General features: G+C 48.1%; 1 protein-coding gene across 1 annotated transcript in view; it reads left to right on the top strand.

Moving 5' to 3' along the window:
- Positions 1 to 16,026, top strand: part of SLF1 (SMC5/6 complex localization factor 1) — a 151,565-nt gene that overhangs the window by 106,422 nt on the left and 29,117 nt on the right. The window contains exon 14 of the mRNA XM_075325093.1: positions 7,917 to 8,089. Coding sequence (XP_075181208.1) covers positions 7,917 to 8,089 — 173 coding nt within the window. The remainder of the gene's footprint in view (positions 1 to 7,916; positions 8,090 to 16,026) is intronic.

The following is a 16,026-nucleotide window of genomic DNA, read 5'->3' as shown; positions in this document are numbered from 1 at the left end:
TGTGTTGCTCAAAGGAGACAACAATATGGCGCCCACAAGAAGCAGGGGTGCCAAAACTCAGGCTTACTATGCTGCCTGCGCCGCATGTACAACCTCGCTTCCGGCAGGTTCAACTGACCCTCATTGTGTGCACTGCTCGGCCCCTGTGGCACTTACTCAGCCGGAGCCTCTGCTAAGGGGGGCCCAGGGGGAACAACCAGCTAACACTGTCCAGGTGACAGGGACAGAGTTTGCAGTTTTTACTGACAGACTTTCTGAGACTATGGCTAAGATACTAGAAGCTTTGCAGTCCAGACCGGTATCTCAGACCATGGGCACTGTGGAATCACTGCCCCCTGGTTCCCCTCAGTTGGAACAACAATGTCCCCCCGGGGTGTCTCATAGATCCCAGGGTGAGGTCTCTGACACGGACCGCAGTCCCAGACCGCTTAAGCGAGCTCGCTTGGAAATCCCCTCGACCTCATCACATTGTTCAGGGTCTCAGAGAGATGACTCTCTGTATGATGAAGCGGAGGTAGCTGATCAGGATTCTGATCCTGAGGCCGCTCTCAACCTTGATACTCCTGATGGGGCCATAGTGAATGATCTTATTGCGTCCATAAATCAGATGTTGGATATTTCTCCCTCAGCTCCTCCAGCAGAGGAGTCAGCTTCTCAGCAGGAGAAGTTCCGTTTCAGGTTCCCCAAGCGTACAGCGAGTATGTTTCTGGATCACTCCGACTTCAGAGACGCAGTCCAGAAACACCGAGTTTGTCCAGATAAGCGTTTTTCCAAGCGCCTTAAGGATACACGTTATCCCTTCCCCCCTGACGTGGTCAAGGGCTGGACTCAGTGTCCCAAGGTGGATCCTCCAATCTCCAGACTGGCGGCTAGATCCATAGTTGCAGTTGAAGATGGGGCTTCACTCAAGGATGCCACTGCCAGACAGATGGAGCTCTGGTTGAAATCCATCTATGAGGCTATCGGCGCGTCTTTCGCTCCAGCATTCGCAGCAGTATGGGCACTCCAAGCTATCTCAGCGGGTCAAGCCCAAATTGACGCACTCACACGTACGTCTGCGCCGCAAGTGGCTTCCATAACCTCCCAAACGTCGGCATTTGCGTCCTACGCTATTAATGCTATCCTGGACTCTGCGAGCCGTACGGCGGTTGCAGCCGACAATTCGGTGGCATTACGCAGGGCCTTGTGGCTACGGGAATGGAAGGCAGATTCGATTGCCAAAAAGTGCTTAATCGGTTTGCCATTTTCTGGCGACCGGTTGTTTGGTGAGAGATTGGATGAAATCATAAAACAATCCAAGGGAAAGGAAACATCCTTACCCCAGGCCAAACCAAAATTACCCCAACAGAGGAGGGGACAGTCGAGGTTTCGGTCCTTTCGGGGTGCGGGCAGAGCCCAATTCTCCTCGTCCAAAAGGCCTCAGCAGGATCAGAGGAACTCCGATTCATGGCGGTCTAAGTCACGCCCTAAAAAGAACGCCGGAGGTGCCGCTACCAAGGCGGCTTCCTCATGACTTACGGCCGCCTCACACCGCATCCTCGGTCGGTGGCAGGCTCTCCCTCTTTTGCGACACCTGGCTGCCACAGGTAAAAGACCGTTGGGTGAGAGACATTCTGTCTCACGGTTACAGGATAGAGTTCAGCTCTCGTCCTCCGACTCGATTCTTCAGAACATCTCCGCCTCCCGAGCGAGCCGATGCTCTTCTGCAGGCGTTGGACACTCTGAAGGTAGAAGGAGTGGTGATCCCTGTTCCTCTTCAGCAACAGGGTCACGGTTTTTACTCCAACCTGTTTGTGGTTCCAAAGAAGGACGGGTCTTTCCGTCCTGTCCTGGACCTAAAACTGCTCAACAAACACGTAAAGACCAGGCGGTTCCGGATGGAATCCCTCCGCTCCGTCATCGCCTCAATGTCCCAAGGAGATTTCCTTGCATCGATCGATATCAAAGATGCTTATCTTCACGTTCCGATTGCTCCAGAGAATCAGCGCTTCCTGCGCTTCGCCATAGGAGACGAACACCTTCAGTTCGTGGCACTGCCGTTCGGCCTGGCGACAGCCCCACGGGTTTTCATCAAGGTCATGGCTACAGTAGTCGCGGTCCTCCACTGCCAGGATCACTCGGTGATCCCTTACTTAGACGATCTGCTGGTCAAGGCTCCCTCCCAAGAGGCATGCCAGCACAGCCTCAACGCTACTCTGGAGACTCTCCAGAGTTTCGGGTGGATCATCAATTTTCCAAAGTCAAATCTGACACCGGCCCAATCGCTGACATATCTTGGCATGGAGTTTCATACCCTCTCAGCGATAGTGAAGCTTCCGCTGAACAAGCAGCGTTCACTACAGACGGGGGTGCAATCTCTCCTTCAAGGTCAGTCACACCCCTTGAGGCGCCTCATGCACTTCCTGGGGAAGATGGTGGCAGCAATGGAGGCAGTCCCTTTCGCGCAGTTTCACCTGCGTCCTCTTCAATGGGACATCCTACGCAAATGGGACAGGAAACCGACGTCCCTCGACAGGAACGTCTCCCTCTCTCAGGCAACCAAAGCTTCCCTTCGGTGGTGGCTTCTTCCCACTTCATTATCGAAGGGGAAATCCTTCCTACCCCCATCCTGGGCGGTGGTCACGACGGACGCGAGTCTGTCAGGGTGGGGAGCAGTTTTTCTCCACCACAGGGCTCAGGGTACGTGGACTCAGCAAGAGTCCTCGCTTCAGATCAATGTTCTGGAGATCAGGGCAGTGTATCTGGCCCTAAAAGCGTTCTAGCAGTGGCTGGAAGGCAAGCAGATCCGAATTCAGTCGGACAACTCCACAGCGGTGGCATACATCAACCACCAAGGCGGGACACGCAGTCGGCAAGCCTTCCAGGAAGTCCGGCGGATTCTACTGTGGGTGGAAGCCACAGCCTCCACCATATCCGCAGTTCACATCCCGGGCGTAGAAAACTGGGAAGCAGACTTTCTCAGTCGCCAGGGCATGGACGCAGGGGAATGGTCCCTTCACCCGGACGTGTTTCAGGAGATATGTTGCCGCTGGGGCATGCCGGACGTCGACCTAATGGCGTCCCGGCACAACAACAAGGTACCGACGTTCATGGCACGGTCTCAAGATCCCAGAGCTATAGCGGCAGACGCCTTAGTTCAGGATTGGTCGCAGTTTCAGCTCCCTTATGTGTTTCCTCCGCTGGCACTGTTGCCCAGAGTGTTACGCAAGATCAGGGCCGACTGCCGCCGCGTCATCCTCGTCGCTCCAGACTGGCCGAGGAGGTCGTGGTACCCGGATCTGTGGCATCTCACGGTCGGCCAACCGTGGGCACTACCAGACCGACCAGACTTGCTGTCTCAAGGGCCGTTTTTCCATCTGAATTCTGCGGCCCTCAACCTGACTGTGTGGCCATTGAGTCCTGGATCCTAGCGTCTTCAGGATTATCTCAAGAGGTCATTGCCACGATGAGACAGGCTAGGAAACCAACGTCCGCCAAGATCTACCACAGGACGTGGAAAATTTTCCTGTCGTGGTGCTCTGCGCAGGGTTTTTCTCCCTGGCCATTTGCCTTGCCCACTTTTCTGTCCTTCCTTCAATCTGGACTGGAAAAGGGTTTGTCGCTCGGCTCCCTTAAGGGACAAGTCTCAGCACTCTCTGTGTTTTTCCAGAAGCGCCTAGCCAGACTTCCACAGGTACGCACGTTCCTGCAGGGGGTTTGTCACATCGTTCCTCCTTACAAACGGCCGTTAGAACCCTGGGATCTGAACAGGGTGCTGATGGTTCTTCAGAAACCACCATTCGAGCCAATGAGGGATATTTCTCTCTCACGCCTTTCGCAGAAAGTGGTTTTCCTAGTAGCAGTCACTTCACTTCGGAGAGTGTCTGAGCTAGCAGCGTTGTCGTGCAAAGCCCCTTTCCTGGTGTTTCACCAGGACAAGGTGGTTCTGCGTCCGGTTCCGGAATTTCTCCCTAAGGTGGTATCCCCCTTTCATCTCAATCAGGATATCTCCTTACCCTCTTTTTGTCCTCATCCAGTTCACCAATGTGAAAAGGATTTGCACTTGTTAGATCTGGTGAGAGCACTCAGACTCTACATTTCTCGTACGGCGCCCCTGCGCCGCTCGGATGCACTCTTTGTCCTTGTCGCTGGCCAGCGTAAAGGGTCACAGGCTTCCAACTCAACCCTGGCTCGGTGGATCAAGGAACCAATTCTCGAAGCTTACCGTTCTGCTGGGCTTCCGGTTCCCTCAGGGCTGAAGGCCCATTCTACCAGAGCCGTGGGTGCGTCCTGGGCCTTGAGGCACCAGGCTACGGCTCAGCAGGTGTGTCAGGCGCCTACCTGGTCAAGCCTTCACACCTTCACGAAACACTATCAGGTGCATACCTATGCTTCGGCAGATGCCAGCCTAGGTAGACGAGTCCTTCAGGCGGCGGTTGCCCACCTGTAGGAAAGGGCCGTTTTACGGCTCTATTACGAGGTATTATTTTACCCACCCAGGGACTGCTTTTGGACGTCCCAATTGTCTGGGTCTCCCAATGGAGCGACAAAGAAGAAGGGAATTTTGTTTACTTACCGTAAATTCCTTTTCTTCTAGCTCCAATTGGGAGACCCAGCACCCGCCCCTGTTTTTTTGTGTACACATGTTGTTCATGTTGAATGGTTTCAGTTCTCCGATATTCCTTCGGATTGAATTTACTTTAAACCAGTTTATAATTTTTTCCTCCTTCTTGCTTTTGCACCAAAACTGAGGAGCCCGTGGGAGCACGGGGGGTGTATAGGCAGAAGGGGAGGGGCTTTACACTTTTAGTGTAATACTTTGTGCGGCCTCCGGAGGCATAGCCTATACACCCAATTGTCTGGGTCTCCCAATTGGAGCTAGAAGAAAAGGAATTTACGGTAAGTAAACAAAATTCCCTTCTTTATTTTCAATGTACGTAACTTTTCTGGTACGTGTTTAACAGATCACACCATAGTGTGGTCCGTGGTACATCATTGATGCCATAAAAAGACGGTCTTGTCTCCGTGCGGAGCACATGGACACACGTGTACACCGCACGAAAACACGTGAGTGAAAAATCACTGATGTGTGCGCAGACCCATTGATTTTAATGGTCTGCGTATGTCCGTGATTCTGGTACGTGAAAAAACAGTAACATACATACCAGAATCACTGACGTGTGAAGGAGGCCTAATGGAAACTTCTCTAATGTCACGATTTTCGAGATTCTTCCCTTCTGTCAACTTCTTACTAAAAACTTGCTACAATAGTATCCAATTTTAGGCGTGGTTCACACCCATGGTGCTCTACGCTGAGCACTAAAGACAGGGTTTCCATTGGAGCCGCAGGAAGAGTAGATTCCGAGAGGAACCCCAAAAGAGCCCCAATGGAAGCATTCAATTCAATGGAGGTTTTCTTAGCAATGCACAAAATCACAACAGACCAAAGTGACTCCATCGCGTCATTAAAGTGAACGGCTCCATGTAGAGAAGATATTAAATTCTGGAGTCAATGGAGTGTACAGTATCTTACAGATGATTGCCTCGACTAATGTAAATCCAGTTTTGGCAAACTGGCCACCGAGAGCTTCTGGATGTAAAAAGCGATGGGTCAGTAACGGGAATCAGAAATCTTCAGTGTAAGGAATTAAAAACTAAAAATGGCCAATTAATGCATGCGGTTTTTTATTTATTATATAATTATTTTAACAGCGTTCAAAAGGAGAATTTGATCTTCTTTTTCCAGCAGCGACCCCCTCCCAAGACTTGTGACTTCCTGATTGCTGGGGTGTGGGCAGTCCTGATTGATTGACAATTCAGTCCCGAAGCATGATGGCGCTGCTGGTCTGAACCGTGCGCTCCCGTTGCTGATACGTGGGCAAGCATTAGAGGCAGATTGAAGCTGACGTCAATCAGGAGCTGAGCGCGCACCATAGCGCTCACTACAGCGCTTACAAGGTCACTCTGGAAGAGCTTGGAAAGTTTTGAGGAGAACAAAGCAACATTTTTATAATAAATTTCAAAGTTGCTTGTTTGTACAAGCACATTTACCCGTCTCACAAGATCGGAAGAGCGCTGAAAGGATTGCCTTGTTTCTGATTGGAAAAAGTGGTATGAGTCAAATCTGCAAGGAAAAAATAAGCAGCATGAGATGTCATTCACTTTAGAAGTACTGTATAATGCTGTGCTTTTTTGTAGCCAAAACACCGAGTAAAAATGCGCAAAAAACACAGTGTGTGAACAGGCCCTTACAGGAAGATGCAGGGAGCCGCCACACCGGCTGAATCTTGTCCATATACAGTGGAACCTTGCTTAACGAGAACAATCCGTTCTGGGACTGTGCTTGTTAACCAAGTTACTCGTTCAGCAGAGCAAGATTTCCCACAGGAAGTCATTGCAATGCAAACGATTCGTTCCACAACGTGTTAAATTTCCCATCCTGGTTCCTTATTTTGTCATTCCACACACGTACAAACTCACACAAACTCACACAAACACACACACACAAACACACACACACAAATACACACACACAAACTCTCACACACACACACAAACACACACACACAAACACACACAAACATGTACAAACACACACAAACATGTACAAACTCACACAAACACACATGCATACACGCACATATTATATGCTCACCTTACCTTCCGTTCCATCGCCGGTCTCCTGGGACTTGCTGCTCTCTAGTGTGGGGCCGGACTGTGTATGGCGTTACCATAACGACGAGGGAGGAACTTCCCGGCCAGAGCGCTGACGTCAAAGGCAGAGCCGCTTGCCTCTGATTGGCCAGCGCGCTGCCTTTCAGTAGCGGCGACAGGAAGTTCCTCCCTCGTTGCTATGGATGCCGATACACAGCGTGGACTGGAGCGCAGCGGCGAACTACAGGACCCAGAAGACCGGCGATGAAACGAAAGGTACACATATTATATTATGTGCTCACCTTACCTTCCGTTCCATCGCAGGCCTCCTGGGTCTTGTAGTTCGTCGCGAGGACGTTGCGATGTACCCGGGAACTACAAGAACCATGAGGGCGGTGGTGGAACGGAAGGTAAGGTGAGCATAATACTGTATGTGCATGCGTGTGTGTTTGTGCGTACATGTGTGTGTGTGGACTGCAAGTGCGGGTTAGAGCACGGTGAATGTACGGAACCGGAAGTATGTGCGGTGAGGATTTCGCTCGTACAGCAAAGCTTTTTCCTAAAGCGGGTTACAAATTTACAGAAAGCTTTGCTTGTTAAGCAAAATTCTCGTTAAGTGGGTTACTCGTTAAGCGAGGTTCCACTGTATCCCTTTCCTTTGGATCTGTAATCGTCACCGATAAAAAGATGTCTTTGTTTTCAGGAATTCTGCAAACCTGTCACAAACCTTTCAAGTCAAATACCTAATATCCGCATCTCGCCGTATCTGCTGTAGCCTCCTGAATACTTGATGAATTAATGAGCTCTGTAAGAAATCAAGTAATGGAAACAATGGATATGGAGAGTGACGTTCTCCGGGACTGGCTGCTCTACTGATCAAAAAATGAAGCATTCATCTCCAAATGGGTCACTGGTCTTTTTCCCAAAATAAAAGGTGACAGGCTAATGCTTTAGGGCCCCTGTTATATGACATGAATTAGTTCCTCCAATGTCCCCGGGGTCGTCCGGACTCGTGTTCCTTTTTACCAGGAGACCATTATACATCCTTTTTTTCTGCCGTGAGAAATTCACAGAACTCCCTGATGGCTGCTAAAAGTGATGTTTGAGGTTTTGTGTAATTGTAGGTGCCCATATAAATGATTAATCCTGGTCACAGGCCGGTGGACATTAACCCTCCTTTCATGTGTCCTAGACCCTGTGCACTAATTGAATCCTTTGTGCGATCCTTCTATTTTGCTTTTTGTTCTAGTCGATTTGTCTTGATATAATATTTCTGCCGTCAGATCTCTACATACATCCCAGCGTTATGGAAGGTGGTAGCATGTGGCGATGAAAAAGTCCAGAGACTCAGAAGAAAAAGGAAAATAGGGCAGCGGCCTTGCCTGGAGTCTCAAAGGGCTTTACTGATGCTAAATGGTGAAAATCAAAACCAAGGCGATGTGCTGCTTGATCTGCCGTAAGTAATACCTATAACATCACCATTTTTCTGCTTTGGGGGACAGCTTCTGACCTGACACATATCTTGAACTTTGTCTGACCTTTGTTGTCGTCTGGAAATGAATCTTACTGTCAGAAAGCCTTTTTGTGTTTAACCTACAACACGTCCCAGTCGTCTCTGATGAATTTCTCCGGAAGAGCCTGCAATCCAAACCTAGGGAGGGCAAGACGCAACGTTCACTGCCTACCCTGCAAAGGAGGTCATATCTAAGAATGGGGACTGATAGCACATATAGGATCCTGATGTGTGCATATAAATATGCATCACTGTATACTATTATTAATTAAAGGGGTTTTCTATCTTTATTTTTTTTTGTTTAGAAATGCTGATACTTTAAAATAAGCAGTACTCCCTTTAGGATATGTGCACACAATCAGGACACGCACCGTCCAGGACACAGCATGTCCTCACCTGTGGGGCTGCGAGTGCTGTCCACAGGAGACTGCAGCGGCCAATGCCAATGATCAAGGTTCGGGCCTTTAGGCCTAAGCCACACGGCATGAAAATCTGAGCAAGTGGAATGCGATGAAACATCGTATTCCACTCGGACCAATGTTACTCTGTCTGTCAGCACCCATGAGCAATTATTTTCTCAGCCCTAATCGGACCGAGAAAACATTCACAGCATGCTGCTGGTGCAATGCGATCCTGTTTTCTCTCGCACCCGTTCAAGTCTATGGGGCGAGAGAAACATCGCACTGCACTCGCATTACACCGGTGTAATGCGAGTGCAGAGCAAGAATGGCAATAGCCGGCAACGGCCCGCCCCACCTCAGCACCAGCCCTCCCCTCCGCAGTGCCGGCCTAACCCCCGCAGCTGATTGCACGATCGGACCTCAGTCGCAATGACACTCCCATGACACTGCTTCCGCTGTGCTGCCAATGTGGGCCGAGTGTCATGCGAGGATCACAGTAGTCCCCGTGTGGTCCCGGCCTTAGCTGTATTCTCCCAGTGGAGAACACGTGTCTCAATGGCATAAATTGACATGCTGAGGCTCGGAAAGCTGCAGGTCAGTTTACGCTGCAGAGAAAACAAGCACAGGGGGCATGAGATTTCTATATATCCCATCCACTGTGCTTGTACTGTAGAATGCAGCGTTTTGGACACAATGATAACGCGCTGCGTCCAAACCGCTGCAAAACCTGATCATATGCAATCAGCCTTACAAACCTCTGTGTTGAAGCATTTTTGGTGTTCCATTGATTTCTGGTCACCTGCCATCGTGACACAACATGTGACTGTCTGCAGTGGTGACTTCAGTGGTGTCCATGAGCCACAAGATTGCTGGAGTCCGGGAAGACCTGATCGGCATCAACACATTTGGTAAGGTCAGAATCTCTTCTTTGCTTAACATAGTCAGCTGTTTAGAAAAACCCCGTTTAGGGTTTAGTTCACACGCTGCCGCCGTATTGGGGCTAAAATATCACATTTCTACCTTGGTCATGGCAAAAAAGAAAACCACAAATTTTGAAAGCACCACTCAAGTGTGTGTTTTGTTTTGTTTTTTCAGTGCTAGAATGGTGCTTGTATTCTAAGGTCCCTGACCCTACTATTAACCCCTTCACGACCGCGGGCAGTAAAATTACGTCCTATTTTAACGTGACTTAACGACCAGGGACGTAATTTTACGGCCTAAACTTCATTTGATTGCCGTGGCCATAGCAATGGCTTTCAAATGATGTCCCCTGCTGTTTCTTACAGCAGGTGACCTTTGCTTGACCCCAGGGGGGTGTGGCATCACCACCCCCCATAGGCGATCGATGTGATTGGCTGTTCAAATCTGAACCGCCAACCACATCGTTCGCACTAATTTCGGCAAAAATAATGCCCGAATTAGTGCGAGACTGTGAGATTCAGCTATGAGATGCCGTAGCAGCTACAGCAGATCATAGGTGAATCTCAAACATGTCGCCCCCAGCCCCTGCAGCACTGATTGGAGCGATCGTGCTATGACGCGCAATCGCTCCAATCAGTGTGCAGAGGGGCGGTCTGATCTGCGGGTGGCCGCCCTCCCCAGGCCTGTCCTGGTCTGGGGACCCTCCCCCAACATGTCTGCAGTGTGGAGTGGCTGGTACTTTTGGTACCACGCCACCGCTGCTGCCGCCGCAGACGCCGCCTCTGCTGTCACCGCGCCTGCTCCAATGGTAAGTATTGCGCTCCGGCGATGGCCCCTGCGCGCTCCCGTGAAGGCCCCTGCGCGCTCCCGTGAAGGCCCCTGCCCGTGCCCCCCCCCGATCTGCCCCCCTACGCCCCGGTCTGTCCCCCGGCATCCCGATCTGCTCCCCACGCGATCTGCCTGCCTCCTCTGTCATCTCTATTCTGCTTCCAAGGATCCTTCCTTCCGCCTTTGCTTCTCCGCCCCCTCTGCTCTCCCTCTGCCCCCCCATCTCTCCCCCCTTTCCCCATCCTCTCCCCATCCCCCCCTCCCATCCCCCTCTGCCCCCCCCCCCGACGTCCTCTTACCTGCCTTCACGGGTCGTCCGAGGTCTTCACTGGCCCGATCACATCTGCCTCCATCGCTGGGTCCTTCTGCTGATCTGTCCAACGTCCTGCCTGCTGCTGTCTATCTCACTGCCTTCTTGTTCCTCTGCAGCTCTTCTGGTCAGTGATCCTCTTGGTACTGTGAGTATAACTTTTTTTTTTTTTTTCTTGTATCCTGTCCATTTTTACACCTCATCCGTCCGTGCGTCCCGCCAAGCGCTGATCAGGGATGCAGATAACGGATCTGCATCCGTGGTCAGTTTTTGGCGTGACTTTTTTCCGTATTTGCGACACTTTTTGTATCGCATCCGTCCGTGCGTCCCGCCAAGCGCTGATCAGGGATGCACATAACGGATCGGCATCCCTGCTCAATTTTTGGCGTGACTTTTTTCCGTATTTGCGACGCTTTTTGTATCGCGTCCGTCCGTGCGTCCAGCCGAGCGCTGATCAGGGATGCAGATAACGGATCTGCATCCGTGGTCAGTTTTTGGCGTGACTTTTTTCCGTATTCGCGACGCTTTTTGTATGGCATCCGTCTGTGCGTCCCGCCGAGCGCTGATCGGGGATGCACATAACGGATCTGCATCCCTGCTCAATTTTTGGCGTGACTTTTTTTCCGTATCCCTGACGCTTTTTGTATCGCATCCGTCCGTGCCTCCCGCCAAGCGCTGATCAGGGATGCACATAACGGATCTGCATCCCTGCTCAATTTTTGGCGTGACCTTTTTTTTTTTTTTTTTCCGTATCCCCAACGCTTTTTGTATCTCATCCGACCGTGCGTCCTGCAACGGCCGATCAGTGCACCGCGTTTGTGCGTTTGAAAAGTTAAATGGCGTTCCTTCTCTTCTGAGCCCCGCCGTGCGCCCAAGCAATTACTTTCCACCACATATGAGGTATCTGCGTACTCAGGAAAAATTGCACAATATGTTTTATGGTACATTTTTTCCTGGTACCGTTGTAAAAAAAAAAAGCTACCTGGTTGATACAAAAATTTTGTGGTTAAAAAAAAAAAATTATTTTCACGGTTCAACGTTATCAACTTCTGTGGAGCCCCTGAGGGTACAAGGGGCTCACCAAACATCTAGATAAATTCATTGACGGGTCTACTTCCGAAATGGGGTAATTTGTGGGGGAGCTCCACTGTTTAGGCACCATAGGGGGTCTCCAAAACGTGACATGGCGTCCGCTAATGATTCCAACCAATTTTGCTGTGAAATGGCGCTCCTTCTCTTCTGAGCCCCGCCATGCGCCCAAACAATTACTTTCCACCACATATGAGGTATCTGTGTACTCAGGAAAAAATGCACTATAGATTTTATGGTGAATTTTTTGCTGATACCCTTGTGAAAAAAAAAGCTACCTAGTTGAAGCAACAGTTTTGTGGTAAAAAAAAAATTTTTTTCTTTTCACAGCTAAACGTTCTAAACTTTTGTGAAGCCCCCAGGTGTTCAAAGTGCTCACCAAACATCTAGAAAAAATATTTGAGGGCTCTAGTTTCCAAAATGGGGTCACTTGTGGGGGAGCTCCATTGTTTAGGCACCTCAGGGGGTCTTCAAACCCGACATGGCGTCCGCTAATGAGTGCAGCTAATTTTGCACTCAAAAATTCAAATTGCGCTCCTTACCTTCCGAGCCTTGCCGTGTGTCCAAACATTTGATTTCCACCACATATGAGGTATCTGCGTACTCAGGAGCAAATGCACAAAACATTTTATGGTGCATTTTTTCCTGATACCCTTGTGGGAAAAAAAAGCTACTTAGTTGAAGCAACCGTTTTGTGGTAAAAAAAAAAAAAATTTCTTTTCACAGCTCAACGTTATAAACTTCTGTGAAGCCCCCAGGGGTTTAAAGTGCTCACCAAACATCTAGAAAAATTATTTGAGGGCTCTAGTTTCCAAAATGGGGTCACTTGTGGGGGAGCTCCATTGTATAGGCACCTCAGGGGGTCTTCAAACCCGACATGGCGTCCGCTAATGAGTGCAGCTAATTTTGCGTTCAAAAATTCAAATGGCGCTCCTTCCCTTCCGAGCTCCGCTGTGCGCCCAAACAATTGATTTTTACCACATATGGGGTATCAGCGTACTCAGGAGAAAATGCACAATAAATTGTATGGTGTACTTTCTCTTTTCTCCCTTGTGAAAATGAAAATTTTATGGCTAAAGTAACATTTTTGTGTTAAAAAGTAAAATTTTCATTTTTTCCTTCCACATTGCTTTGGTTCCTGTGAAGCACCTAAAGGGTTAATAAACTTTTTGGATGTGGTTTTGAGCAGAGTGAGGGGTGCAGTTTTTAGAATGGGGTCACTTTTGGGTATTTTCTGTCACCTCGGCCTCTCAAAGTCACTTCAAATGTGATGTGGTCCCTAAAAAAAATTATTTTTTCTCAGAATCGCCGGGATCCGTTGAAGCGTTCCAGAGTTATAACCTGTCAAAGTGACACTGGTCAGAATTGCAAAAAATGGCCCGGTCATTAGGGTGTTTTAGTGGCCGGGGGTGAAGGGGTTAAACTCACCTGCTGGCGTCTTCACCTTTTATCGGCGTCACTCTGGTCTTTCAGTGCAATCTTCTGCCTGCAACTTCTGACTAGCTGGAAGTCAGAGGTAACAATCATAAACTCATTGGAAGTCTATGAGAGCCAGAACGAGGCTCTCATAGCTTTGTATTGAACAGTGACTTCTGGCGCGTCCATGAAACACTGCAGCAGTCGGCAGATCACAAACTGGGAGACAGATAGGAGCGGCCCCGATAGAGGGTGAAGATGGCGGCTGGTAAGCATAAGATGTGCAGGGTACTTAGATTAGAAACGCCATTGCAGCGATAACGGAAAAACCCCGCTGGAATGGGCTTTAATGCAGCCTAATAGATTTTAAGTATCTTAAATTTGTTTCTGCCCCTAACACAATTTGTTTTACATTTATCAATTCTACATATTATTATACATGTTTGATTGCTGACTATCTGGAGCAATTTCAATCTTACCAAACACGTCCATTTTATTGGGTTGAGTTCATTCATTTGATAAGGGTTATGTTACAGATTCAGCTTTTATAATCTTCAGCTACAGATGTAGCCAAGTGTAAGGGCTTGTTCACACGTTGCGTTTTCTCATCGTGTTTTTGCTATAGAAAAAACCCAGCATTTTACACCACCAGCAAAGTGAATGACATTTGTGAAATCTCGTCCACGCGCTGCTCATTTTATCCTTGAAGATTTGAACTTTTCGAGCATTCTTTTACCTCTTCACATGGCAATTGTTTCAGCTATTGCAGCATTTTTCACCCATTCAAGTGAATAGAAAAAAAAATGCAAGTGTTTTATGTTTTTGAAGGCAAAACTCTAGTATTTGCAGCACATTTTTCTCCTGCAAAAAAACAAATGTGTGCATATACCCTATCTTGACAAATAATACAACCTCTTGTTTTCTTGCCACAGAAGAGTCTAGCATCTCACTTAAAGGGGTTAAGATAATTTAATATATAGCACAAGCCATGTGTCGATGTTAAATTACGTAACGACATCTTACTGCTTTGTTAAAGGGAATCTGTCACCAGGTTTTTGCTACCTCATCTGAGAGCAGGATAATGTAGAGACAGAGACCCTGATTCCAGTGATGCGTCACTTACTGGGCTGTTTGCTGTCATTGTGATAAAATCAATGTTTTCTCTGCTGCAGATCTAGCAGTTATACAGAGCACATGAATATGCTGGACTACCTGCAGCACGCCAAGTAGTCCTCTAATGATTAAACTGAGATTTTATCAAAACTACACTGAGCATTCCAGTAAGGGACACATCGCTGGAATCTGAATCTCTGTCCCTACATTATGCTGCTCACAGATTAGGTGGTAAACACTCGGTGACAGATTCCCTTTAAGATAACCTTGTATTGTAAGGTAAGCTGTATGTTCACACACAAAATAATTGTTGCAGATTTCTCCTCATTTTTTCAGATGTTCGTGAGTTTTCTGACCCAAACTTAACAGTCTCATAGGCATATATGAAGCTGTTGATTTTGGATTAGAAAATGTACTGCCAGTCAATTTTCGGTTCTCCTGTGGTCCATGGTACACTGACATGGGAATGTGCAATATCTCTTTCATGCTGATTGGTGGAAATTTGTTTCTTTTGTTCTGCATGAGACCCATTTTGCAAAGTACCACCTATCAGAAGTAGTAGCCATCCTATAACACCGTGTCCAACCCCTCAACTAACCTTGCAACATGACCAGGGATGACTGCCAAGCTGGGACCTCCTTTACAGACGGGCTGTTTAAGGGACTTTACACCTCATTAGTGGAGAGCAGGTTGGCTGTATGTGATACAAAGGAGAAAATGAGGGGGAAGTGCTAGTTCTTAAAGCCTTGTGCACACATTGAGTATTTGGTGAGTTTTACGTCAGTATTTATAAGCCAAAATTAAGAGTGAATAAAAAATGCATGTCCCTGTGTCCGCTGTCACCGCAGAGCTGTATGCCCAGCCCTTCCGGTCCTGCGCGGTATGAAGCCGGGTGTATGCTTTTTCTATAGCTCTCTTTATCTAAGCTAGTGTATACAGGGACAGTTAGGCAGGGATTAGCAATATGCACCCAGAACTGCTCGTGGTGCTCAGTGCATATTGCCCCTGACATGTTCACTGTAAGGAGAAACTATATTTCCCCCAAAAAATAAAAGATGACATTATTGAAATATTCCACACAGATTTGCTGAATTCTCATCCATTTTAATTGTCCTGTATTGTGCTGCAGATTCTTCACGCACATGTCTGCAAAGAAAATGCACAGCTTTACACACAGTGTGTGAATATACCCTTAAATCATCGTAATATGCAGTGTGTTAATATACCCTTAAATCTGATAACAGCTTGCATCCAGAGCAAAGTAATAGTGTGAAACTTTGTCTGTTCTGCACAGAAAAGCTGCAATTTAGCCATACTGAATGAGCTGCGCAATGTTGACACATTCTTGGCAGAAATCAGTGTCATTGTTTTCTGCTGGGACTGCTTTGTAAAATAAATGAAAATTCTGAATGCGTGAACTCAACTTTAAAGAGGTAATCCAGCTCTGTTCACTTCCACATCAGGAGAGGAGCAGGGCTGGTGATGTCACATCTGTAGATATCAGCGGCAGGTATTGAGCCGTTTTATCCCCTTTATCAACTTACATCTGGCACTAAAAATAAAGTTTATTGCATTTGTGATGATTCTACTTATGGCCACTACTTCACTTGGGATTTTCACAGAACTGCTTCACTTGGGATATTCTACAAGACTTCAGTTTAGGATCCACGGTTCCAGCTGAAAGATCACAGAATTGCTTCAAGATTAGTTCTAAAGGATTTCAGCCTAGGATCTATGGTTCCAGTTGGAGCATCACATAACTTCTTCACGGCTCAATGCAGAGTCCACAAATTCGCTCGGAG

This window comes from Anomaloglossus baeobatrachus, chromosome 1, assembly GCF_048569485.1.
Source record: "Anomaloglossus baeobatrachus isolate aAnoBae1 chromosome 1, aAnoBae1.hap1, whole genome shotgun sequence".
Lineage (NCBI taxonomy): Eukaryota > Metazoa > Chordata > Amphibia > Anura > Aromobatidae > Anomaloglossus > Anomaloglossus baeobatrachus.
Note: the sequence above shows the minus strand (reverse complement) of the source record. Positions and strands in the feature narration are given on the sequence as shown.